Here is a 26,386-nt window from a genome sequence, read left to right on the forward strand (position 1 = left end):
TATGTGGCTTTCATGGCTCTCTTAGCCAAAAAGGTTCCCGACCCCTGCATTACCTGTGCATTTACTGTATTTATTCAAACCAAGTAACAACAATCTGCTCCATTCTTGACATTATGTTAAAAAAAAAAAACGTGAAGCAGAGCAACTTAACGTTTAAAAAGACGACGCAGTAAAAAATGTCTTCATCGGTTGTTTCGATACGCAGTGTTGACAGATTTTAGAGAACACCAAGTTTTACTTGCAACCGCAAAAAAGTTGGACAACAGTAGTATTAATAGCAGATGTTGGCGTACTGATACTGTACTGTCGCAGTATCGATATTTTCCCTCCACTCCTTGTACATAAAAGGTTGTAGGATGCCCCATGGGATACATTGTGGTCGTCATGCCTTTTTAGTTCTTCATGACCCTCGTCTCAGCTTATCTTTGCCATTGTGTGTGTTTTTAATATACTAGTTGTTTCTTTTGTTTATTTTTGACCAGCGCTGGGAGTGTGTGCGTGTGTGTGTCACTCGTGCTCTGTCAGCTGTTTAACTATTTCAACAGAGGGAGCCCATTATGTGGCAGCTTGTGGTGATGAATATTGAATACAGTGTGTGACCATGTTAATGTCTCAAAATATGTGCGTGTGTGCGTGTGCAACATGCGATAACATGTGAATAATGACAATTTCCTCTCTGAGAGAAATGCATGCAATGTACAGTAAAGAGGCCGCATCTCCGTGATTTTGATGGAGTCACATGTTGGCAATGAATCTTTGCAGGGAGACACATTTTTCGTTCATTACTTATTTTCACCATAGTAAATATTTGAATTTGTCTTGTTTGTCTTTGTTCTGAATGAATAGCTCAGGAGGTTGAGGCGGCATGATGCTCATGTCCTGCCAATCTGTGAAAAATGGTCGTTTGGAGGTATTAAGATAAACACGCGCGGGAGAATAAGTGACCGACGGCTGTTCAAGCGGGACATGCGGCTCAATAGGCTACTGATGCAGTTAATGCCTGATGAGAGTTCATCACGACATTGGTAAATGCTGGTTACTCATCCACAGCCTGATGCTCGTCTTGTTTTTGGGGCTTTTAATATGGAAGGTGAGGTTGCCAAGATGACATACGGTAAATGACAGTTTGCTTCAAATACAGTCAGCATACAGCCATTATTGTCTAAATAGCCAGCAACACAAGCGAGTGAAGCTGAGTGAGTATACCGGCCAAATTAACATGAACAAGTCCAAATTGTGTCAATATTTAGCGTGAGCAACATGATTAACGAGCACTGCCTTAATCTTCTTGGGCATGGAATTCACCAGAGCTGTTACTGGTGGATGCGGTCGATGTTAGACACCTTGCGCTCCCCCACCTTCCCTCCTTCTTTCCGCTTTATGTATGCCCCACAGGTGCTCAATTGGGTTCACGTCTGGAAGAGACATACCGGGCCACTCCATCGCCGTCACCTGTAGCTTCCTCAGCAAAACACTTGTGTTTGGGCTCCTTATAATGTTGGAAAATTGACATGCGGCCCAGTTTTTGATTTCTAATGTCACATTGCATGTTGGAATTCATGCTTCCACTCAATGAACCGCAGCGTCCAGGTGCCGGTGGCACTCGTGCACTATGCCACCATTGTGCTTGACTGTAGACAAGACACAATTATCTTGCTGCTCACTTGTGTTGCCAGCTAGCTAGACAATAATGGCTGTGTTGACTTATTTTCAGTTCACAGTAAATCTATAGAGCCATACAAGCTGTACACTAACTACTCTAAAGTATATCTAAGTTCACGTTTCCTAAGGTGAGGTTTGGATTTTTTATTTTAAAGGCATATTTTTCCCCCAGATTTTAGTCAAACTGTAACAATTAATGCCAAATTGTAGCTTCAGGTGCATGCCACTGTATCATACATTGTGGGAGTTACAGTAGCTCCTCTGTCAGTAAGCATCAGTGCTAGCCTCGGTGGTGCGCCGCACCGAGGGACAGCCCGAGGCGGCAGCGGCCTGCACACACCTGCCACCTCCTCGCTTGCCGTCGCAGCCCGGGGGAAGCTGGCCAGAGCCTGCGGCGCCCCCATCTTAGGATGCTATAAGTCTATTAAATCAGCCTTTTCCCCACTTTGACTGTTGTATTACTATAGTAGTATAAGCACTGTTAATTACCTGTATGTATTCATTCATTCAAGTTTCCAAGCAGAACTACTTTCCATTATCTGTTTATGTAATTGAGCGATAGCTTAGCATATTTATGATCGTTATGACCAAGGTGAGCGTTTAAACTAATTTCATCTGCATTATTGTTTTGTGTTGGAACTTTTCTCCATCTCATTGTTTGTCGCGGCCGCCTTTTTGTGTTTTAATCTTCAGAGGATAGATGCAATCATCACATTTTCCCTCATGCATCTTTCATGTCCCAGTCCAGATTAGTTATTCCAGGGTTTAGAGAAATGCTGAGTGTGATTTATTTTTAATCACAGCAGCTGTTTGCCTTCTCGTATTGAAGATCTCGCCTGACAAAGACCTAGATCGGAGGAGACACATCTGACCCGCTGAAAAACGGGACGTTAATTCACGCTGCATTCAACTTTTTTGTTGTTTTTAGTGAGCTTCGTATACGCAGACCTGTTACCAAAATTGAATAGTTTGTGCTCCACCCCTCCATAATGTTTTGTATTAGTTATTTGAATTTGGTTTGTTTGGAATCCTGCTAAGAACTAAGTAACAACGTCCAGTCACGATTTCAGGCTCCCTCAGTAGGTGTCAGAACCAAAGTCGAGGCCACAGGTGTGGGAGCATCCTCCATAGCGAGCCTGCTGCATTGTGGGTAATAATAATAGCAACGGCAGATGTGTCCCCGCTATTCACCCCTAATGTTCTCTAATCATCCCTCTTTTAGGCCTAATAGTCCACAGTGGTGCCCTCACAGCTGCCTGATGAACCCTGGGGTATATGCACACCTGTCAATCTCATACTCAAACAGCAACAACAAACACACACACACACAAAGTCGCACACTAATGCAGACTTTCAACCTCTTGGCTGTGTTCTGTACTTTAAGTGCAGAAGTACTTAAGTACTTTCTGTCCTTTTCTGTACTATAAGTTAACAATAATTCTACTATAAGTCAGATACAAAATACAGTAAATACAGTGTTTAACATTATTAGAGCCCTCAACATGAAATAACACCCCTATCTTTTTACACTTACAGTAATTGTATTACCCAATAGAGTAGACGTAATCATAGAAAATAAGCCATGGCACATAAATAAGACACACACTCGTGTGTGTTGCAATAAATGTGTTAGGACAGGAAGTGGCGCCGGGCGTTCAGAGATGAGTGAATTACAGCCACAACAGTAGCACATTAGAGTAACATTACTGACACCAGTAACACCTAGTGACCCGTGTAGAATCCTACCTGGCATCAGCTAATATACGCTACAAATATATATTTGAATATACAAATAATGTTTGCATTTTGTATATTTGTGTATGTACAAATGTATATTTGTTAGGGCTGTCAAAAATAGTGCTTAAACGGCGGCAACTAATATATTTCATTAATTACGTAAATGTTTTTAGAGCAAAGCTTATTTAATCCTGCCCCCCTCCCGTCCATTTCACATCAACTGCAATACATTTCTTCACTTCCTGTATTCCAAATGATAAGGTAATATGATATAAGGTAACGTAGTGTGACATGGTGATTAATCGTGACCTTCCGGTTCGTAGCTAAGATGGCGATTACTGAGGATGCTTAGAGTCGATGGATGCACACTCATTTGGGGCATGTCGAGTGCAGCATGCGTGTGCTGACAGCGCGCTACATGTTGCCATACTTCTCAGTGTGAATGCACTTATGCACTCAAAGGGCTAAGTGTTAGCATGGAAGTGCGTCAGTTGAGACAGAGCTGTCAAATGTTTTAAGAAGGCAGTAAGACGAAGTTGACGCATGTTTGAAACTTCACACTGTTATGATCAACTCTATAGTCAGAATAAAGTGGAATCTCAAAGGTGGAATACATTTGCTCTCTGTTTTAAAACAATTATTCCCATTACAAAGGCAACTGTGTAAAAAGTGTAATATTTGCAGTCTTGCCTTTTCTCTGACCCACTGCTGCTATTTGTGACTTCTATAGCAACAAGAAAGCACACTTGAGTCTTGAAGCTTTAATTTGCCCCCCTCTCGAAAGCCTCCCATTCAAACGTGAGGTCAAATTCAGACTTCCCAGAAGCATTCATTGGGGCAGATGCGCGACACACAAGACCGCAAGAGACCTTTGGGTGGTCTTGTGGTGTGCCAGTGCTGTCTGTCTGTCTTATCTGTGAGGAGAGCCCACTCCCATCCAACATCTGACAGACCTGCTGTTTAACACTGGGAGGCTGATATGTGTTTAACTGCTGTGACACCCCGCCGCTCTGCACCCACTTATCCACTGTGTGTGTGTGCCTGCTAATGACTACCAGCTTCGACAGGACCTGAAGCACGAGGAGGGCGGGGGGTTGAAGCCCGTCAATTGAGCGAATAATGACTTGAATCGGGAGATTTAGGGATGAGGGGCTGTTTGGCGCTGAATGAAAACCAGAGGTGCTCGCCGCAAAGGGCTAATGGCGGCAAGCGAGCAAGGCTGTGGCGTGTGAACGCAAGAGGAGAAAACACGCTGATATTTCCAGAATGTTCTCAAAGTACTGTGCAGATGTTTTTTTAGCCGTCACTAGCTTCGTTGTTCATAATTGGTTAAGCGGTAAGTTTAACTAAATTTTGCGTAAGATTATGCAAAAAATAAAAGTCCACAGAACTTTGCCAAGAGCTTGCGCATGAGCCACGAAAGAAGCCATTCTGTTTTGGTGAGGGTCTGGATAAAAGGGCAGATACAGGAATTCATTTAATGGCATCCTCCGTCTGTGAAGCATCCTCCATGAGCTAGGAAGTAGCCTGCTAGCTAACAAAACGCGAACACAGACGTCACTTTTGTAGACAGGACTTGGCAGAGGTCTGCGCTTCACCACAACGTTCTAGCTAGGACATTCTAGTTCATTATAATGCTGCTAAAACATTTATTTAACATATTTGAGTATGTTGACTCTCGGACGCAAGTATCTTCATTAGCTTCCAGAAGTGTGAAGGGTCAAACGCAAATCCAGCATTGTCCATAACCCAGATAAACCAAGTGACCTTAACTTGGTACTCTATTGAGGTGCCATGGGTTTATGTTGGGTTTAATGTCATACATTCACTGTTACTGCTTGGACGCTTTGTGCACTGAGCACAGGTCACAGTTTTATTTGGATCATGTTTAAAGTTTGCGTGTTTATAACAGTGCATGGTTTCTTTGCCTTCAGTTCTGATGATGTTTGAACAGTTTTTAATCATGTATTTCATGTGATTGATTTATGGTCTTGAATAACGGTATGAGGAAGCTTTCGTTGGATAGCAACCATATTTGTTTATTTACTGTCATGCTTGTGGAGATTAGATAGATACCGTTGATACTTCAGTCATCTCCAAGAGAAATGCACATTTCCAGCAGCTGTGCAAAAATGTCATCATAAACTGGCACTATTAGGAAGTGTTAGTTGGAATATTCAGATGCTGGCACACTGAAGCTTGTGAGAATAAGATTTCCATTAAAATCTGGTCTCTTTACATAATATTTATTATTGTTTGAGGTTTAGACCAGAAAATTGATGGGAAAATAAGTCAGGCAACTGTTTTGATGCAGTTTGTTTTTTAATTTCCTTAACCATCCGCTGTGGCCTTGCGGTAACTCGGTTTTGTCTCAGAACAAAGGGCGGGCTTGTGGAACATTTGCAGTTAAATTCAGTTCCTGGCCAGTTATTAGCTTTATCTTGCATAATATTCTCCCTTTCACACAGATTTGTTTTGGCATTTAAAAGTAGTCGCATGTACCTTTTGCAAAGTTATTTGCAGCGCTGGAACATCAATCGTGCCCTCCTTTTAGTAAAGTCACATGCTATTTTTCTTATATAAACACAAGAAGCTGCATTGTCATCCATAATTTCCAGTGAATTTACCCACAACAACCTTTCAGGGTGTATTTTTTCATTTCTGGTTTTCCTCTGATTGCATACATGTACAAATGAAGCAACGTTTGGTTGCTGTGACCGCGATGTCGTCTCCCTTGCCTGTCTCCTGCTTTCTCTCCGACCAAGCTCCCTCTAAACAATGCGCATCATTGTTCATGACAGTCTGGCTTCTCAGGGCGTCGTCAAACGAGTAAACATCTATTTTGAGTAAAGGATCCTTCTTGCTGAAAAGAAGAAATTGATGACAGGTTTTGAGTGCATGACCCGAGCTAATAAAAATACCAGAAAAAGTGGCCGCTAAATTCTTTTGAGTGGCGTTTCATTCCTTTTCGAACTGCTTCAGAAAACCATATGGTTTCAGCCAAAACCCCCCCAGTGACCCATTTGTTTTTTTTGCGAAAAGGGACAAAAATCTTAATTAATAACTTCAAGCCATCATTAATAAATCTTGTGTGGCTGTGTACATTTTGCTTTTCTTAGCTTTTTTGCAACACTTTTTCAAAAACTTCACAAGATTTCAGTTGAGCGAGCATCAAAAGATTCCCGCTCCATATATGTTGGTTTCGACAAGCTTTTGGAGTGCTGCAGAGCTCATTAATTAGTAGCGTTATTTTTCATCATATATGCCCCCCCCCATGAGCTGTTAATGTTCCAAAGTAAAATTAAGTTAGCTATTTTACTAATTATCAATCAGACACATTGTCATTTGCATTCATTTTTGTTATTGTAAATTCATGTATTTGTTTTTCATTAGCTTACGTGCAGTATCTATCAGTGTACACAAATATACCCCACATTTCCAGCATGTTTGGGTGTCCCAGTAGGCACCAGGTTTCTAACATAGGTCTTGAGCAGAAAAAAAGTTGAGAAAAACCTGTATTAGAGTGATGGCCGGATGTACGGTACGTTTGCCCATAGACACCTGATGGTAAGCTGCTGTTGTATTGTCTGGAAAAGCTCATGAGGTAAAGTGTAGAAATGACAAAAGACATATTGTATACTGGAGGAAACCAAGTTGTTTTGCAGAAAGTATGCAGAAATGTGGCGGGTGGGGGTGGGGGGTGGGTGTACATATCATTGGATCCCAGCAGGTCTAATCATCCCATTGTGACGGAATCACAGCACGGGCTGATTGTCTTCCCTTTTCTAACATCCAGATCATCACCAACACTCAGGGGCTATTGTTTGCAGATGCACCCAGGTTAAGCGGCATGATTGTTCCTCCCCCTGCCGCGTTCAAAGCCATCCGAGTGCAATTGTGTCGCCCGTTTTTAGATGATTTCTCTCACCTTACTGCGACAAAACACCGCAAGTCAACTTTATGCCTGCCAAATGGCCCTTGATTGACAGGTCCAAGTGGGATTCGCTTGCTTTGTCCTCAAATGTGAACCACAGCCCATCTTGAGTCAGTTTAGCTAAGGTAGTTTGGCCCATTTCACAGAAACCTCCGTGACCCATCCATCTCCACCACAAAGCCACAGACTCCACTCGGAGCCAAAGTGACTATCTTGACGACGAGAGGCAATAAGTAGGTTTGAAAGTTCATAGGATATTCAGGATGTGAACTGATACTATTCCCTCAACTGTCGTTGAACTCTTGCATAAGGAGCAAACATGTCACCGAGGCCTGCGATGAAGGACAGTGGTGACAATGCAACGCCACTGTTAGTCATTCCATTTACTTACCACTTACTAACTGATACGGCTTCATATTTGTTAAACTTTTGGTCCCATCTAAAAGTTAATGAATTGCCCTTCTAAAGATACTCCACTGCAAGCTTTAAATCACAGAGCTGCTACTACGTAACATTTTGTAAAATCATGGGGCAAGCAACCGGACTTGAGGGTCAAATTTGCTTTACAGGGGCACAACAATCCTTTTTGTATTCCAATCATAGCTATCCATAGCTAGACGTGTTTTGTTCCAGCAAACAAGGTTGATTCTCTGAACTTTGGAGTGCCTCAGGGCTCAATTATTGGAATCCTGTTGTTTTCATTATACATGTCCCCCGTATGGTCTATCAATTTGATCATGCTTGATGTGATGAAAACTTGAATTTGTGCTCAAAAAACACTTAAATTGATCAGTTAAAAAGTTGTTGTGTTCTAATACCTCGTTTCAATATGTTGTTATTCTGCTAATTTAATGAGATACAGTGTCATGATTGGAACTTGCTATGGGGTCTCCATAAACATTTCTTCTGAATCAGTTTTGGCGCCACTTAAAGGTAATCAATTATTATTGCAAGATTCTTCTGTGACCGCTTTACTTAAATGTTGTATTATTTGCTACAACTAGCTATAGTCTTTTTTTTATTATTAAACAAGTTTTTGGTATTCCTCAGGGCTCAGTTATTGGAATTACAGTCAAACCTCGGTTTTCGAATGCCCCTTGTTTTTGTATGATTTGGTATTTTGCCCAAATTTTGACATTGCACTTAACAAATTAGGCTGTTTGCCCTGTATCATTCCGCAGAATTGAGTGAGCAAATAAAGCACCACGCGTTGCTGACTCACTGTCCGTGCATTTTGTATTGAGTGCGACTGCTACATAACCCACCATGGGCCACGGGCTCCCAAACTAGGTAGTAAAGTCAAAGTAGGTAAAAGGTATGTTAAATGTTCATTATTGCATTTCATTTGCCATTTGTAATTATTTCTCATTGTTTTCTACATGGTTTTTGTTAATATTTATGGGTGTCTGGAACAGATGAATTGGATTTGCATTTCATCAAGAAAAACTTGGATGAAAAAAAAAGTCGTACTTCTGTCCTGACAAAAAAAAAGACACTTTTTTTTTTTTAATTCACAAATTTTATTCACTTCAACACTGAATGAACTATTTCATCGGAACTGTGTTTCACCCTGATTCCTGTCTTACAGAAAAGCAACAATATCTGATCCGCATGTTGACGTGATAATAATTAGAAGGCAGGTCATCCGTTGGAGTTTAGCAGCCGACTTAGACGCTCATGAGAAAAACTATCCATTGTCACAATATTCTGAACATGTGTGTACAACCACTGCACCAGACAATGAACACAAAACAGTTTTCACTTCTTCTTCTGGAGTCCTTCTTCTTAAATGCTCCAAACGATGGCATTTGGCTGACACAACAAAACTGATTTCCGGGAAAGAGAAAAACTGCTTCTGCAAACTGGCTCTTAAACACTTAAAGTCACTCTGCAAAATAAAAAATAGACATACACTGATAACAATTTATCCCGCTTTTGGGGTATATACAGACAATAACAGTGAAGAATAGAAATAGACTAGCCACGTTTTGTTTTCCTGTCATGGCTCAAAATAGTCGATTGTCATCCACTGCAGCAATGTAAAGCACAAGTTCCATTTTTTGTACGTGTCCTTTTGGATGCTTTTACAAAACAAAACACAAAACAGCAATTTATTTTTTACCACTCAGTAACTGCTTCTTTTTTTTTAGATTCTTCTTTGTTGTTATCAAAATAATTGCGCTTGTTGGAAAAAAAACAGCATGGAAATACAAATTAAAAATAGCACTTAGCAATCCTAACCATAATAACAACAACAATAATAACAATAATGATAATAATAATAATCATGGATAAAGATAGCAATAAATAGGGTTGGTGAAGTTTAAGTGCGGGTAGGTGTGGTTAGACACAAGACCGTGGGCATCAATTAGACGAAAAAGGAGAGGGGTTAGATTCAGAGAAAGCGTGGAAGGGATAGACTCGTAAAGTGACTGATTGCTTGGCTGCTGAATCTTCGCACGAGTCTCTCTGTTTTTTGGCTTTTTTGCCACACGTGGGTGGTGCCAGGGAGGGACAGTGTCCCTTCATGCTATGTCCTCTTGACTTTGGTCCCCATGCAAAAACAGTCCATCGCTCTTCATGTGGTTCATTTATTAACCTCACAGTTTTGTGAGTCTCGGGCGGGGGAATATGGAGCTTGAGGGGTGCGAGGGTTAGCATGGGTACATCACATCCACAAAATAGTCCTAAGTGCTAGATAGGATTGGGAGTGATTCTCAAGGGGTTGTGACGATGCGCGGTTAGTCTTCTCCGGCAAGGAACAGCATTAGCAACACGAGAGCGTGTGTCCTGAGGTTTTTACGAGAGGTCTCCGAAGGCCCAAAGCTCAAGTCCACGAGGATCCGATGTGACTGTGCTGCTCAGAGTTAATAGAGGAATAGAATTGTCTTTGGCTAGAGCTAATCTTATCCTGGCAGCACATTTTTCTGGATCTTCGGTGGTTCTTGAGTTGTTCTACCTTGAAAAGTTACAGAGATGTTTCACATTCACACAGAGGGCCAAAGTAGAAAGTTAGATTGTCAACATGAAATGTTTCTGGCCAGTGGTTTGGGATTCCTGTGCCTACATAAACTGTACATTGTCTTAAACTCTTTCCTAATCCCCTCATTGTTTCTCCGTTATTCTGTTGAGCCGTCTCTACCTCTGGTAGTCCGGCTGCTCTCTGGGACTAGATGAGGAGCTTCCTGGAGCTAGGGGGCCACTTGGCCGGGCATGCCCCTTGTCCTTGCCTTCCTCCTGAACCAAGCTGTTCCCAGAGGACGCCTGGCTTGAGTTGGAGGAAGCGGGAGGCTGGCTCAGCCCTCCAGTGCTCCCACCACTACCACTCCCCTCTGACGGGTAGATTTCCTCTGCCCCGTCCTCACTGGACTCCGGATCCTCAGAGCCCGAGAGCAACTCCTCCTCCCGATATTCGCTGACGTCCACGCCTCCGCTGGCGGCCGCCCCCTCACTCAGTTCCTTGAGGCGCCCGTGGTGCTTCACGTGGTAGCGCTGGTTCTGGAAGAACTTGATGATGGTGTGCTTGGGCAGGTCGAGTTGTGCCGACAAGGTTTGGATGGCCTCCTGGTCTGGGTACAGGCCGACATCCTGGATGAAGCTCTGCAGGATGCCCAAGGCTTCCAGGGAAATCTAAAATGCGTAGATTGGTAGAGAATATTTAGTCTAGCTGGATTTACTACTGAATTTTAGGTTTGTAGATATAAACTTTCCTCTACCTTTGTGCGCAATCGTGGCTTCTTACTGCTACTAGCACTACCAGTACTACTGGGTGGACCTCCGGCTCCTGTCATCGCATTCTGAGCACCCTCCTCGGTAACGGGGGCAGATAGCAGCTCCTCTCGCATTGGAGACAAGCGATGCTCCTTCATTTGGGTTGGAGGTGGTCTGTGGAGCACCTGGCGAGACAGACAAAAGAGCTAATTAATGGGGTGCAATGACCCCTGATCAAGCATTTTGGGGTTTAGATTATCTTTTCTAAATCCCCTGATGTTAAAATGTGCTTGTCTTTCTGGAGCACACAGTAGCCAGTGCTGCAGGGTGACGCGAGGGCGAGGGTGAGAGTGTTCACAGTCCACAGAGCGTCATGGTCTATTAACCAGCCTGACTGATTGACACTCTAACTACTATGTATCCATTATACCTTTGACCTAATGTGAGGCTGAAGTGAACTGAACTTTACACACCGCTCCATTTTAAAAAGACACCCCATTACATTTTAACCTCAGTGTGTATCTTCCACAGGAGATTAGATGACATCCTTACACGTGAACCTCAGAGCAGAATAGGTTGCATTTGAGATTACATATAAACCATCTCTTCAATGAATGTATCTTTTTTACATTTTTTGCAGACTAACTGTTCAAATGTGGTCTAGAAGGAGTAGGAATGAGTAGGATTAAATAAGCTCTTTTTACTGTTTTTCGAATATGTTGAACTTCTTTGGCGTATGATATGTTGCAATATGTTGATACCAAACCCAAAGATGGCCTCCTTATATGCATTGTTTTGTCCGCAGCAACATATGACATTTTTAGCATGAATACATGAAACATAAAGCGGATACACATACTGTATGCTTTCTTACAGGGATTTACTTGCATGCCGGGAAAGTGATCGCAAGTGGAGACAATGCGGGTGGGATCAGGAATGTGTCTGTCAGAGTGGGCTGGGATCAAACGGTGATTTTTGCTTGTTTGTCAGGAGGTGGTGGCGTGTTGAGAGAGTGTTGTGGTGGTGTCCTGCCCCGCTCGCTTTAAGAGCAGGGAGGGGCCTTCCCCACTGGAATGTCCAGCTATAAATCTGTGGCGCATTAAAATTAAAGGAGCCACGTAAAGATAATAGTAATTCTCTCTTCAATAATAACAGGGTATTACTTAAATAATAGCTAGGGCAGGCGCCTATTTCATCGCAGAGGGGGGGAATGGTCAACTAAGAGGAATTTGATATGTTTAGCTTGTCCCTCCCTACCCCGTCCTCGCCGCCTTTAATGGAAAGTGACATATTTAGACATTTAGATGTCGAGAAATTCCTTTTAAAACTTTTTTTTTACTCACCCCCTCCCACCTTTCCTCCCTGTTCAGGTCTAATGCATCCTGAATGATTAGATGAAGAAGGCTTCTGTCAAGCTCAGCCAACTCAAACCGGAGGATGCCAGGAACGCCTCGCTTCCACCTCCTCCTAGTTCATTCCCACGTTTTGCACCTCTAGTTGCAGGGAAATTAGGTTCTGGAAAGTAATCCTACATACAGGATTGGTGATCAGCATCTTCTTAAAGTGATATTCCATTGAACACGGTGATCATGTAGTGTGAAATGGTGGAGAGATGGAGTGGTCGTCTCACAAGGGTTGTGATTTGGATATCCTCAGCCCTGTCGGACTAACCTTAAGCGAGACACTCAAGCTCCTCAGTCACTCCTGATGCTGCGTCCTGAGTGGAACTGCACTTTGAGTTGCGGCATATCATCCTATAGCATAGCCAGTAAACTCGGGCCGTCAAAATAAAAGCACGCCAGTAAAAAACACAGTTATGCCACAGTAGGCAGTGGGGGCTTACCAGAATTGCTCTTATTTTCCCTTATTTCCCCGTATTTTCAAAAGAATTTCCCTTATTTACAAATACAAAAGTTGACAGGTATGCTGTGTTCTGCTGTCAGACTGTTAAATCTGTGTGATATCACTACCAGTATAAATACCAGTATAAAATACTTCTACACTTCTATATTACTTCTATATTTCTATACTATGCCACATTATGGCATTCCCTTGCACACAGACACCATGCCGCCTCTGTTACGGCTCTAATACGAGCCTCTTAAAGGCGGAATATTGCCTGGACAACTTTGTCCTACCCAAGCTATTTTCTGTTTTGTGCAAGCAGGCAAATGCCGGATTTTTTAAAAGGGGCTTTACGGTGAAAATATGAAAAGTCCTTTCAAAGTACTTTTGTCTCATTCTGGATTGACTACGTCTATCGTCGTTGTACTGATGGTGGGATCATGTCAAGGTACACTAATTCTCATCACATCTTTGACTCTCTCTCAGGTTTTTCTGCAAATTGAGGCGAATTACGGCGTAGAATGATAAAAGAATTATACAACATCAAATATTCATCTTCTCCTTAATGAGCACTCGTCCTTCCTTCTTCTCACTCTGTGGGGTGGGAGCTTGCTGCACACGTGTGACCACCACAGACGGCATTAACACAGAGATAAATATGTAATGAAGGGAAAAAAGACTTTTCTGTTTGGTTTTTTTTGCGTGACATAACCTGTGCTCTTAATCGCAGAGAATTATTTTGTTTGTTTGTGTGTGTCTGTGTGTGTGTGTGTGTGTGTGTGTGTGTGTGTGCCTATGTCTGGTTGGATTTCATGGCGAGTGGATGAGTCAGCGCACTTTCCTCTGTTGTTGTGAAATAATACTTTTAATGAAAAAACGGTGTGCACGAGATGTTAGTGAGCCAGGCTGACATTGGTGCTGCGTGCATGTCTGCTCACAGAGGGTTTTTTTTTTTTAATTCAAAGTGTTTGTGTGTGGTATTCATTCCATTTATCTGCAATTAAACGGTTACGTTAATTGTGGCTTGCCCAAGAGGGTTAAAAAAAAGGCCAGGCTCCACCCTACAGAAGGCTGAGAGAGGCCACCAGGACAGTGGAGGGGAAATGGTGTCTGTTTATGGCTTTTTAGCTTAGTGAAGCAATACTTTTTGTGATGTGCTCCAATTATTGGGTTGTAATTTGGAATCTCTAACCCTGTTTTCATAAGAAGACATTGACATGAACTAATATTAATACAAAAAAAAGCTTCAAACCAATCATAGAGCACACTCCAAACCAGAAGGGGCCAGCTTGACATTGGCATAGGTTGCAATACCCATTGTCTACACCTACACACTGATATGTTTATTAAAAAAAACAAACTGTCCACATTAAAACACATTTGCAGGCTTTCAAATGCATGCTAACAATAAATGTTGTTATCACCTCTAACCCTATGGCTATTTATCCATTAAGAAGCCATTCAGAAAGTCATTTCCTGAGGAGGCACATTGGAATTATTTTTTTTACCAAGTTTATGCAACAATAAACTAAACAAATAAACAAAAAAATGTTTGCAGACAAGAAAGTGGTGCGTTCATGTACCGTGGTCGTAAAAACATTGCATTTAAAGCATTTCCATTTTAAAGGCTCTCAAAACATCCGACCCAAGCTGTCCAACTTCCGAAATGTGCAAATTCTTAATATCTAAACAGCGTGCTGAGGCTCTATTGATGTAATTGACTCAAAGGAGTATAAAGTGATACACTGATTAATGCGTGAATATTTATGTAATGTAAGCCTGAGCCAAACTGAACCGCTTGGTGCATACATGGCTTTAGAGTCCAATCATTAGCCGTACAACTTGTGTATTTAACTTGCTAACTAACTAAGACATACCAACATAAACCACCCCGTGACAAAACCAGACACTTGACAACCACCGGCAAGCATCATTGTGTGTGTGACGCCACTTTAGCATCTCTTCTATTAAATTTAGTGAGGACCATGAATTGTTTCTTCTTGTTATAGTGCTGGACTCCTGGGGTCCACGCTGCCTCGAGACACACACCCACACACAGAGCCTTGCAGCAGAAATCAATTTAGCATAAACAATAAAGAAATAATTTATAAGGGCAGGCTGTGCCAAATTAGCTGTGGGACGCACTTAACTGCAAACGCCATATGAATAAGAGCTGTGGAGCGAACAGCGCGGCCGTGTCAGTCAGGAAGAATTGTGAGGCTGCTTTGGGGGGGGGGTTGTTGGTACACTCGCACACATATCTAACATACCTGCACAGCTAATAGACACACAGTCAGAGATCTCCCAAAGCCCCCTCACGAAGAAGAAGAAAAAAATCTACTGCACATGCCGTCCAAACGTAAACAGTCATCTTTGTGTGGCTCCACTGTACTCTACATCCATTTTTAATTTGTTTTGTGCGGTCGCTTGTTATAAATTCGCCTCCCATTGTCCAGAAGACAAAGCAGCGCTCACGTTACCAACTTTGAGTGTGAGACAGCTGGGACGCATGTGTGGTGTATGTGATGTATACGGTCGCAGGCTAGCTGAAGCAGACAAACTATAACTATTTAGATATTTAGATATATACTACACCTCATTTGCCATTAATAAATCAGAAGCTCTTCACCACATGTGGTATAAGGGCCAATTGTGTGTGTGTGTGTGTGTGTGTTTTTGCGCCAATAGAGCAGGGGAATGTCGTTATGGTGCCACCGCAGCTTCCTTCCTGTCTTTTTAATACAAAGCCTGCACGTGGTCTACTGTGCGTGGCACTTCAAGAGGGGAGGGGCTTGTGGTTTGGGAAGACCTGTAGGGTCTGGATTGCATTAACAGCACTGCAACTTTTGACCCTTTGCCGGTGCTATCAGTGCACAGAAGGCCTGTGTGTTATTGTTGTTGGCCGTTTGGAAGATGAATCAAATCTTGGTCGTGGAACCTCTGAACCCAAAAAGCTGGTTGACATCCGGTTTGTTCGTATTTCCAAGCAATTCTTCTCATAGGAAACCAGTGGAAATAGAGATAATGTATTCATGCGTCAAATTGTCGCAATCACAAAACACATTACATCAACTGTACTTTTGAAGTAGCATTCTAAATAGTAATGCAAGTGTAAAAATAATCATATGAGACGTTAAAACATTAAAATCATCAGTCTTAACTTGAGAAAAACATACATGTACCGCTGTTAAAAAAAGGCCACAATTTTTACACGTTTTTGTCTCCCTGCTTCACTTTAAAACCTCAGGGGCGTTACATTGTAAAAGTTTTACTGTATTTATTCCAAAAGCGGTGGAAGAGCAACTTCAGATATCTATTTAATTAACAGCTTTTTTATTTTTTAGTGTGTGATCTCAACGACTGTCTCATTTGGCAGAGAGCATTTATTATTTCCTTTTATAGGGATTAATGCCTCAATAAACCCAAAAAATACCACAGTTGGCCTATAAAGAATCTTGCCTTCCACAAAAAAGCATTTGTAGAGAAGCTAGGGCCAAGTGGCAAATCAGAGACTAGTTTAGGAGATCAAAGCTTTGGGATGGACTAGTTTTGATTTGGTTCTTGAGGACAAAAGTTGAGGGCAAACAACGTGGCATTTCCTGTTGTGCCACCCAGCCAGTGTTTACTCTCCACTCAGGTGGGCACAAATAACAGCAAAAAGTCTTCAAGATGTGTCTTAAGTCACATTTTTGTACCTGTGTGTCCTGCGGCAGGTGGAGGACAGTGTGGAGCCTCTCGCTGTGATGATGTCGCGACTCCTCCTCGTATGCCATGTCCCTGTCGGTTTGCGGGAGTGCTAGAAACCGCCGTATGGTGCACAGGTTCTCCCAAAGGGTGCGGTTCTCCGGGCTGGGGTTTTCCTTCCAGCGGAGAAGCTCGCACAACCAACCCTGTGAGAAGACATAGATGGACCAAAGGTAAATCGGAGTCAAAAGGAAAGTAGTTTCATCAGTCAAAGCGCCATATTTGATAAGTTTTAGTCACTGGAAAGCCATGTGATTGATACAAAGTAATGATGAAAAATATCGTCAAAAAACTGTTCAAGTTGTAAATGTTCCACTTGGAACTGACAACTCAAAATGTTTAAATGAAATGTAAACAAAAAAACATGGCCGAAGAGCCCAATAAGTTAGTATACATTATACATATACTGTATACATGCATACATCACTACAGTATGCAGTACACTATACATTAACATACTTACTGTATCTCATATCTTATCTCAGTGCATAATATTGCAGATGCATAATACAGTTGTCCCTCACAACATCACGGTTTGAATTTAACGGCTTCATTCTATCACAGTTTTCCAAAAATATAGTAATTAATAAATCATGCTGTTTCGTGGTTGAATACGGCCTATTATTAGTCAAATAATATGCATATGTTAGCAAATGCTGCATATTTGTTTATCTAAATTAAGCATTTTCAAGCATAAAAATGTCTAAATTGACACATTTATTGCAACACACATGAGCATGAGTCTTATTTATGTCTTAAACAGCTTAGTTTCTCTGATTATATCTACTATATTGGGAAATACGAGTGCAAAGGTGACTAAGGGACTGTTATTTCATGTCTAGAGGGCTCTAATATAAGTACTAAAATACTTGATTTATAAATAAGAAATCCTACTTCGCAGAAATTCACTTATTACGGTTGCGTCTAGAACCAATTAACAAGGGATTACTGTAATTGAGAACCGCTGATTAAGCTGAACGCTAGCGGGTATGTTGACAACTACTATTATCTTTATTTAGCAGCCTTGATTATCTAAAAAAAAAAACATTTTACCAAATCACTACATACAGAGATGATATAGTTGTGTTACAAGGTGATGTTTAGTCTTTATAGTGTGCCTCTATATGTGCCGTCATTGTCGAAGTTGAGAGTAGGAACGTGACTTTTCGTAGTTTGAGGTTAGAAATTCCAGATTTTTCATGAACGTAGCATCAGAGTTGCTGATAGAGGTTCGAATGGCAGAAAATGTTGAGTTCAACTACAATTTTCTGGAAAAATACGCTTCTAAAAGTCAAATAAAACGTGAATTTCAGCAATACCTGTAAAGTGACCTTGCATCGCTCATCAAGCATTTTCTGTCAGGCATCTTCATGGAGCGAGATGTTTTATACTTATTTTATTTTAGTTTAATTGTACAGTGGTTAACTTCTCTTTACACTCGTATGACAGTTCACAATGTTAAAGTCTGACTTTAAAACCTTAATTGTATGGATAATAAAGGTTTTATGGTGGCAACAGTTTGAGCCTAGAACATATAACTACATATTTCTTATCTAGAGAAATTGTTTTCAAATTGGAATATTGTAGCTTGGAAGTTAACCAGCATCAGTTTAAAATATGCAAAAGTGCAGACCAGTTGGTACTTTGTTGCCTTTGGATATATTTCGTCCCCTGTCTTTGTTCTTCAAGATATCCAAGCTAAGTTGACGTGAGAGCGTCAGACTGCATGCAGCGAGGATGCAATGAAGGGAAAGTATCAAAAAATAAGTTTTCAATGCTTGGTGTGTGAGGTAAATGTTGAGCCAGAACAGGAGATGATGATGCTGCTGCTGCGGGGTGGTAGAAAAGCTGGAGAAGATTCAATTATGCTTGCTAGACTGGCTCTGTTTGTGACACCAGCTGTTGTGTTCAAGCAGCCACCTCAGGCAGCGTGCGACGCTAATAGCCTGATCAGCACTCGCTCCCTCCATCCTTGTGGCCAGCTGCAGCAGATGGGTGCATCGAACTGTGACCCAACTCCCCGCCCACCCCCCAAGCTCAGGGACCCTTACTAACTGCGTACACACACAAGCATGCAATACTGTAAAGAAAATGTATATAGGCCCTTGTCATGCTTACACCGGCGAGCTGGCAGCTGTCTGCTGCTGGTCCATATAAGCTGCTGGCTGAATAGCGTCATTCCTCACATGCAGTTATTTGGCATTCACCTCTGTCTTATCAATTAATCATTCCTGCCATGTCCCCTTTTTACAAGTTTTTTCCCCCGCTAACTTGCATGTACTGTCTTTGTTTCCTGACCTGACTCTTGTTGGCTGCCACCTTGGCAAACAGAGCCTGGGACACCTTGGCTCTCTTCATCTCCTGCTGAATTTCATCATAGATGCCCGACGTGATGTTCACCAGCGATTCCAGCTTGATGGGTAGGTCAGGGGCAGGGCCTGATGGCTTTTGCTGGGGGGGGGACATGTCATGTACACAGTAAAGTGAGCGTGCTTGTCAGTCCACAAAAAGGTGTGATGTGGCTAAACACCCTAAAGTAACAGCGAGTGTTTCGTGGAATGCATGTGAGCTGTGTGAGAAATTTCAAGTAAGATCAACTTATGAGGTTTAATAACAGATTTGTCAGAAAAATAGCACAGGCAAGACAGTACGGGTGCATGTTTTGACAAATTTCCACCCTCTTAAATAAACAAATACATTCTCATACATTCAATGTATGCCCTTCTTTCCGGTCGCCCTCCTGTTTAAATACGTTCCTGTAAATTTCCTGTATTCTAACTTTCACTAAAACAAAAACAAAATCCTCTCTGGTACTAGAGGTAACAGTGGTGACGGTATCCATACTTGAGCGACAGCAATCTGCTAGGACATTGGTGCAACGCATTGCTAGTGGGTAGTCGGGTCTTTTCACCCCATCTCACCAACCCCCCCCCCCCACACCACCCCACAGTCGAATTTATCATTTTTCCTGCATCGGGGAGGGAGGAATTTCCCTGATATACCTTTAGTTCCTGGAAAATGTCCCTTATTTTCAAATGCGAATGTTGACTGCTATGCTTGAGAGCGCAACATTGGCCAAATGCGGTATCTCTTTCATCAGTTTTGATGACATTTTTTCTGATGGCATTAGAGCTTACGTTCTTGGAACCGTAGAAACTTTGGAGGGTGCCTGGTGAAACACACTGTGGTTGTCTAACATCGCAGTTGAAATCTTGAGAAGTCAGTTTGCGGATCAAACTCAATTAGTCACCTCTCATCCTTGTATTGCTTTGTTGCTGTTTGCAATACACGCGCTTGCCTCTCAGAGCGCTCGCATTGTTTTGAAGTCGTCCGCCAGACGTGCACAGACTGGCTAGCTTACATTCCCGCCGCCTAAACGATGCTGAGATAATCTGACATAGCCATAATAAATAATAGCCCACACGTTCACCCCGGGCCATGAATGAATGGCCATTTGCCCTGACATCAGAGGGGGTGAAAAAGCTTTATCGCTCACTTTGCTGTAAATGCTGTATTACGTCATTATCTTTACAGTGACGGCTTTGAAGTTGTTGTTCCATTATACACGGAATTTGTTTAAAAGACGAAAAAAGGCAGACATAATTCACTTAAGCGTACACAATGTGCCGATGATGGCGGAGAGCTCACCGAGTTGGTTATCTTATTCTTGTTCTTCCAAATGGAGGCCCAGGTATCAGGCGTTATCTGCTCGTCCAAGCTCCTCTCCCACACTTTCTGTGCAAACACACACAGGACACACAGCATGTAGAAATATAGCATATAGGTCATACAACCCCAAGTCAGCCTTACGAGGCATGTCTTACCTGCGAGAGGCGAGGAGTGCTGGGGCTGGACGAGTTGGAGGCAGGTAGGCCCACCGAGGGGTTCATGGTGCGCTCCCGCTCTTCCTGGTAAATCCGGTCCCGCTCGCCCTCGGGCAGATTGAGGAAGTTCTGCATGGCTTTCAGGTTGACCAGCAGCGACTGTGAGGCTGTGCGAGGGTCCTCCTCCTTCCGCAGGATCTCTGACAGCAGACCCTGAGCATACAAACGCGATAGCGTTACCTCTTTAACACAATGTCCATCCTCTTGGCAAAAGTAAATGTTTCATGTTGTCTCAAAGGTGAGGGACAAAATATGGATATTGTGATATATTGCATTGTTATCTCTCAGGGTACAATATTGATACATAAGCATTAGTTATTGATTGACCTATTTATATTGTTTCTATCGTACATTTATATTGTATATTATATCACCCATTTTTACTACTGGCACATTCTGAAGTCGTTACGTAAACATCGCTGTATCATGATTATTAGCATAGGCAAAATATTGTGATATCTCTCACAAAATTTTGTCAAAGATACCCGAGCGTGAGCACTGAGTGATTGAGAGGGGATAGAGATTATTGTATCTCACTTGAGGAGGATGCATTGTATTCATAAGCGTTTACGTTAACACCGTACAGAACGCAGTACACAATTTTATCAGGTTAAAATCTACTTCAGCTCTCAACATGGGCCAAAAATGGTATCGCTCTCTTTAATTTTGACAAAGGTATGGCATATTTTTCATGATAGTTTCAATGTCATTCAGTTTAATTTGAAAGAAACGACAGCATGTACTGTGATTTTGTTGTTATCTTTGGCAAAATATTGCATTATTGCTAAACAAACATATTTAATATTAAATATCGTTTAGTTTGGTCTGGATAGACACTTCCCCCAATATGTTCAAGAGCAGCTAACCGCAGGTCTGCTCTTTCTACATTTTACGGTGACTTCTACAAATGGTGGGCATTGGATTGAAAGTCTTCCACTAATTGTCATCATTGAAAGTCGAGTTGCCACCTGCAGGTCTATGAGCCCTCATTACATTGCTCTAATGGGGTGTGCAGTAAATAGGTTAGCGCAGCCTTGAATACATCAGGTGTTAGCACCCCTGCCAGAAATAGAGGCCTAATGACCCGGCAAGCTACCCCACCATGCTTTCTGTTAATCCTGCTGAAAATACCTGCATGTGGGTGTCCGTAAACTGGAGCTCAATCAATTCAAGCAATTATCTCTCTTGCCTGTTCTCAATGGACTCAACAGCTTGGCTAAACATGCCTTCAGAGGATAGATGATCAACTTTGTTCTGGCTTCTTCTCCCTCCACCTTGACCACACTGTCCCGACATACCTGTGTGCGGTTGAAGGCCACACGGGCAAACACAGCCTGAGAGACACTGGCTCTTTTCAGTTCGTCTCGGACCTGCTGGTAGATTTCCGATGACACTTCAGCCGCCGAGGGGTTGCTCCCAGGGTGGTCGCCACCAACTTTGGACGAGCCCCGTGGGATGGGCGGGTGGTTGAGGAACTGCTGGTTGAGGGCCTGCGGGTGCTGGTGGGCCAGCAGGCGGCTGACGGCTATCTGCTGGTTGATGAGGTGGGCCATCGCAAGCTGCTGACGCACGAGCTGTGGGGAGAGTTGAGGCGAGAGCAGCCCACCTGGGCCCAGCAGGGGCTGGAGGGCGCCGGGCGGGTGGGGAGGTGGCGGAGCAGGCACCTGTCCCGCGTGGAGTGGGGGGCTGTGGTGGAGGGGACCATGGGGTGAGGGCTGCTGCTGGGGTGGAGGAGGCTGCTGGGGAGGCTGGGAGGGCGCCTGCGGATCTCCGGAGCCCGCCTTTAGGCCGCCCCCTAGGTGACCCAGCTGAGCCAGGCCGGCCAAGTGAGGAGGAGGTCTTTGGCCGAGCATGCAGAATTCGGCTATATTGTCTCGCTCGACTGTCGATAAGACAAGTTCATCAGTTTGCTAACCAAGCACTTTCCCATTAGGTCAGACAAAAAGAATAGATGGCTTACTTTTGATGTCAGTGGGATCTCGACCAGACCACATCTTCTCCAAATAATCCACTGCACAAAGCAAACACACAAGATGACGTTCACTATTTTTGTTGTACAAAAATTGTCTATATAGTTAACACACCCGACATACGGGTACATTTCATATATAAACACTAATTTAAAAAGATTTGTAGCAATGTGACCATATTTGAACTCACGCTAACACTGCCAAACCTATGAAAAGCCAGACAGCATGCCTTCGGAATGGTTGGTAAAAATACGAAAATATGTTCCGAGACTACAAAAAAAAAACAGAATCATAAATTTAAAGAACTGACATCAGCTAAACTACCTCACTCCCGTGCCTCCTTGTTTTTATTTTTCTTTGGCTTTTTAGTTTTTGATAAGGGTAACCCAAATAGGACAAAAACAAGGATAGAGCTAAACATTTTTTTTTAAATGTCACTTATCAAAAACAGTACTCATCAACGGCACAATTTGCTCCAGGTTTAATCAACAGTTACAGTGGAACCTTGGCGTTGTTAGGTCCAACTTTAACCGAAACGGACGTTAACCGAATCAATTTTTCGCACAAGTATTAATATAAATCCAATTAATCCATTCCAGAAAGCCAAAAATGTTAACACAAAATAAGTTTTTATAGTTGACAATTTTTTTATAGTATTACAATTATAGTTTGACATGCAGAAAACAATTCAAAGTGCATATAAATACATATAAATGTTGGGGTAAATGACCATTTAGAATTACTTTTACCTTCATTGAAGACGTGATTCTTGATGTGACTGAAAACAGGAGGATGGTGGTGGTTGAGCTTGCTGCCACATTGTGTCTTTGGGAACAGTCACGTCTTCTATGAAGGTAAAACTAACCTTAAATGTTTATTTATCCCTTTAATTCGTCATTAATATGCATTTAAAATTGTCTTATGCATGTTAAACTATAATTGTAAAACTATTTAAACGTGTTTTGTGTTAACATTCTTGAGAGTCAAATGCTGATGACATCACGGATGAGTGACGTAACTTCCAGTTCTGGCTGCCATTTTTTTTAGCTAGCTAATAGGATGCTAACAAGGAAGGACGTTTTGTGATTAAAAAAAAAAACCACGGCTGGGCTCACACAGTGAATTAATAACACGACAAGACGCAAGCAATATTGTACGCTAACCAGAGAATGGACACAAACCAAGGCAAAGTTGTGGTGTAAACTTTCAACGTTAACCGAAAAACACGCTAACCGTGGCGGACGCTAACCGAGGCTCCACTGTACTTCATATCTTCTTCTTGCACTTACATGACAATTAACTATGCTACTGAAAAAAGTTTCATGATGGGGAAACATAAAACCTTGTAACAAATTCATTTTATTTCCATTGTTTCTTGTGGAGAAAATTAATTTGATATTGGAGCAAATTTAAGGAAGTGGGACTGACTGTGTTTGAGTTGTCCTCTGTATTTAGGAGTCCTTTGATGTTACCTTTGATTTTCTTGTACTTCTTGTACCAGCGACCAAACTCTTGGCATTTGCTAGTGGAGACATTGGCGTAGTAGGAGCTGTTCACAATGGACGAGATCATACTCTGAGGGAAAGAAAGACACGGGAGAGTTAATTAATAGTCGGTATGATATGAAATGTTTACAGTTGCACATAAGAAAAGCCATGTGACACACACACACACACAAAATCAGTCAGTAATCACAACTGGAAGCCACCCATAGAAACTTCAGCCAGTATACAGCAGCGAGGGAACCTCCAGCCTCTTTCTCACACACACACACACACACACACACATATGCTTGCAATTGATATGCTTGCTGCCATCAACACCCCCCACCAGAGCTCCATTTAAGCACATAAATCTCCCACAGCAGCCATTATGATGCGGCCAGAGCGCTAAACATGCAGCTGGGGAGTTAAAACACGCCAGAGTTTGATTAAAATGCAGCAATAGTTATTAATCACAAGACGTTTTATTTTCTTCTAGCTTGTGTCGCGTTCACGTCGACCTAAGACTGACTGACATGACATGATTCCCCCCACCCCACCTGCGACAGAGGACACTCTTTGGCCAGAGTGCTTTGGTTCATTTCCTTCAGGAGCTCCTTGAGAGCGTTCCTGACGGTCGCATGGTTCCACTGCTCGCAGGGCAGGTCCTCCAGCTTGGAAAAACTACAAGAAAACAACAGAAGATCATTTAGTCAGTTACGCCATTGAGACAGACAAAGATGTAAAAAATGTCTCCTATCTTGTGTCATAATTCAACTCGCTTGGCATTACATCCAGATATGCAGAACCATCAACAAATTGCGCCAGATGTCAGCATACCAGTGAACAACAGAGGATTAACTGAGTGCGGTTTGCTTTTTCTTTGGCTTTAAGTGGGGCTTTTTGCCATACAAGGGCTGACATCCGCAACGTGACTGACCTTCACATTTCGCTTTTGTTTATTCATTTTTAGATGTGTGTTTTAATGGGTTTTTATTTTCAATATTACCAGGGGTTGACTTATTGTAACACTTGTATGACAGCTTGACTCTGGAACGGATTATTTGTATTTCTATTATTTCCTATAAGTGATTTTTAAAAAAAATTGGAATAAATGTCAATCAACCCAGAAAAAAGCTTTTCTAAAAGTGTAGTTTAATGCGGTTTAACATAATAATAAACAACATCCTGTGTTCATGTTTAAAACGCAAATAGGCCTATTATTTTAACTGTCCTTCTGTCCCCACTCATCTTCCTACCTCAGTTCCAAAACTTCTAGTGCCAACTGGGCCTCGTTTAAGGCTTAAAGAAATCACCATGGCATTGTGCGCCAAAGCTCGCCGCCGCCACGGATACGCACATGGACATGTAAACAAAACCTGCCTGGTATGTGCCAAGACAATACCAACAAATACGCCTCTCATCTGGATTTTATCTGTGTTTATCTGTCCATCAAGACTCCGGCTCCACTCTCTTCCTGGAAGTCTGATGATGGATAAATCATTGCAGGATTGTTGTGTGCTTGAATATTACTATTATCGACGTCAACTGCAGTGACATTAGCGCGTTAAAAGCTTGCTGCAGTCTTTGGGGGAGCATTAAAAACGTGTTATTCTGACCTTTGTAGTTGGATACGTAGAGTGACCATGTGGTAGACCTCCATGAGCATGTCGGCCACTGTAGCCTCTGGGGCGTCCGTCAAGAAGTGGATGGGCAGAGGGTTCCACCTCCCCACCTTGATGATGCCTGGACATGGAACAACAAAGCATCAGTGTGTGTTGTTACTTTGACAACCAGCACTTTTATATGTTTAGCATTGTCAGCCCCTTTCACACAGATATCCTGTAAAATTACTGCAATTAAAAGAAGATCCGGTTTTTATCTGACTGTGCCTTTTACGCAAAACCCAAGAAAGCCTTAACATTGTACATTTTCACACATGAGCCGCATCCCATCCCACAATCGGATAATTTGCTGATGTCAGCACCAGCCTCTTGCCCGACAGCAACAATTGCTTTCAACACTACAGAGCAGGAGAAGTCCGTGTCCGGTGTTAAACTTTACAGCACCGTCCCGCCATTGAAGAATACCTTTACACACAGGCATTGTCCCGCCTTTACTACAGCTCTGATACTACTACAGAAAGCGGAAAATTGCCAGGTCAACCTTGGTAGGTGCCCTTTACACAGAACATCACATTCAAAAGTCTGGAAAATTCCGGCTTTCACAGGCTGTGAAAAGGGTCTTCACTAGGGGTGTAACCAGACACCCCACTCAAAAGATGATAGACGAGCTTGGGTCCACGAGAAGGAGACGAGACAAGATTTTAACATTAATTTTAACAAAAGTACAATAAAAAAATATTACTGGACAAACAAATGGAGGTACGTTTTGAAATGTTTATTGTCCCATAAATTG

General features: G+C 42.4%; 1 protein-coding gene across 2 annotated transcripts in view; it reads right to left on the reverse strand.

Annotated features, from left to right (window-relative positions):
- Positions 1-8,851: 8,851 nt before the first annotated feature.
- Positions 8,852-26,386, reverse strand: part of satb2 (SATB homeobox 2) — a 32,572-nt gene continuing 15,037 nt past the window's right edge. Inside the window, exons 4-14 of one of the 2 annotated variants that reach the window (XM_054787789.1) lie at positions 25,588-25,714; positions 24,529-24,652; positions 23,960-24,062; positions 22,478-22,528; positions 21,816-22,399; positions 20,458-20,670; positions 20,282-20,368; positions 18,932-19,084; positions 16,585-16,779; positions 11,050-11,229; positions 8,852-10,963 (exon numbers count right to left, since the gene is read on the reverse strand). In XM_054787789.1, the coding sequence (XP_054643764.1) occupies positions 10,472-10,963; positions 11,050-11,229; positions 16,585-16,779; positions 18,932-19,084; positions 20,282-20,368; positions 20,458-20,670; positions 21,816-22,399; positions 22,478-22,528; positions 23,960-24,062; positions 24,529-24,652; positions 25,588-25,714 (2,309 nt within the window). In that variant the 3' untranslated portion in view covers positions 8,852-10,471. Of the gene's footprint in view, positions 10,964-11,049; positions 11,251-16,584; positions 16,780-18,931; positions 19,085-20,281; positions 20,369-20,457; positions 20,671-21,815; positions 22,400-22,477; positions 22,529-23,959; positions 24,063-24,528; positions 24,653-25,587; positions 25,715-26,386 lie in introns of both variants that reach the window. The other variant, XM_054787788.1, reaches the window with a different exon arrangement.

The sequence above is a fragment of the Dunckerocampus dactyliophorus genome, chromosome 9 (assembly GCF_027744805.1).
Source record: "Dunckerocampus dactyliophorus isolate RoL2022-P2 chromosome 9, RoL_Ddac_1.1, whole genome shotgun sequence".
In the NCBI taxonomy this organism is placed as follows: domain Eukaryota; kingdom Metazoa; phylum Chordata; class Actinopteri; order Syngnathiformes; family Syngnathidae; genus Dunckerocampus; species Dunckerocampus dactyliophorus.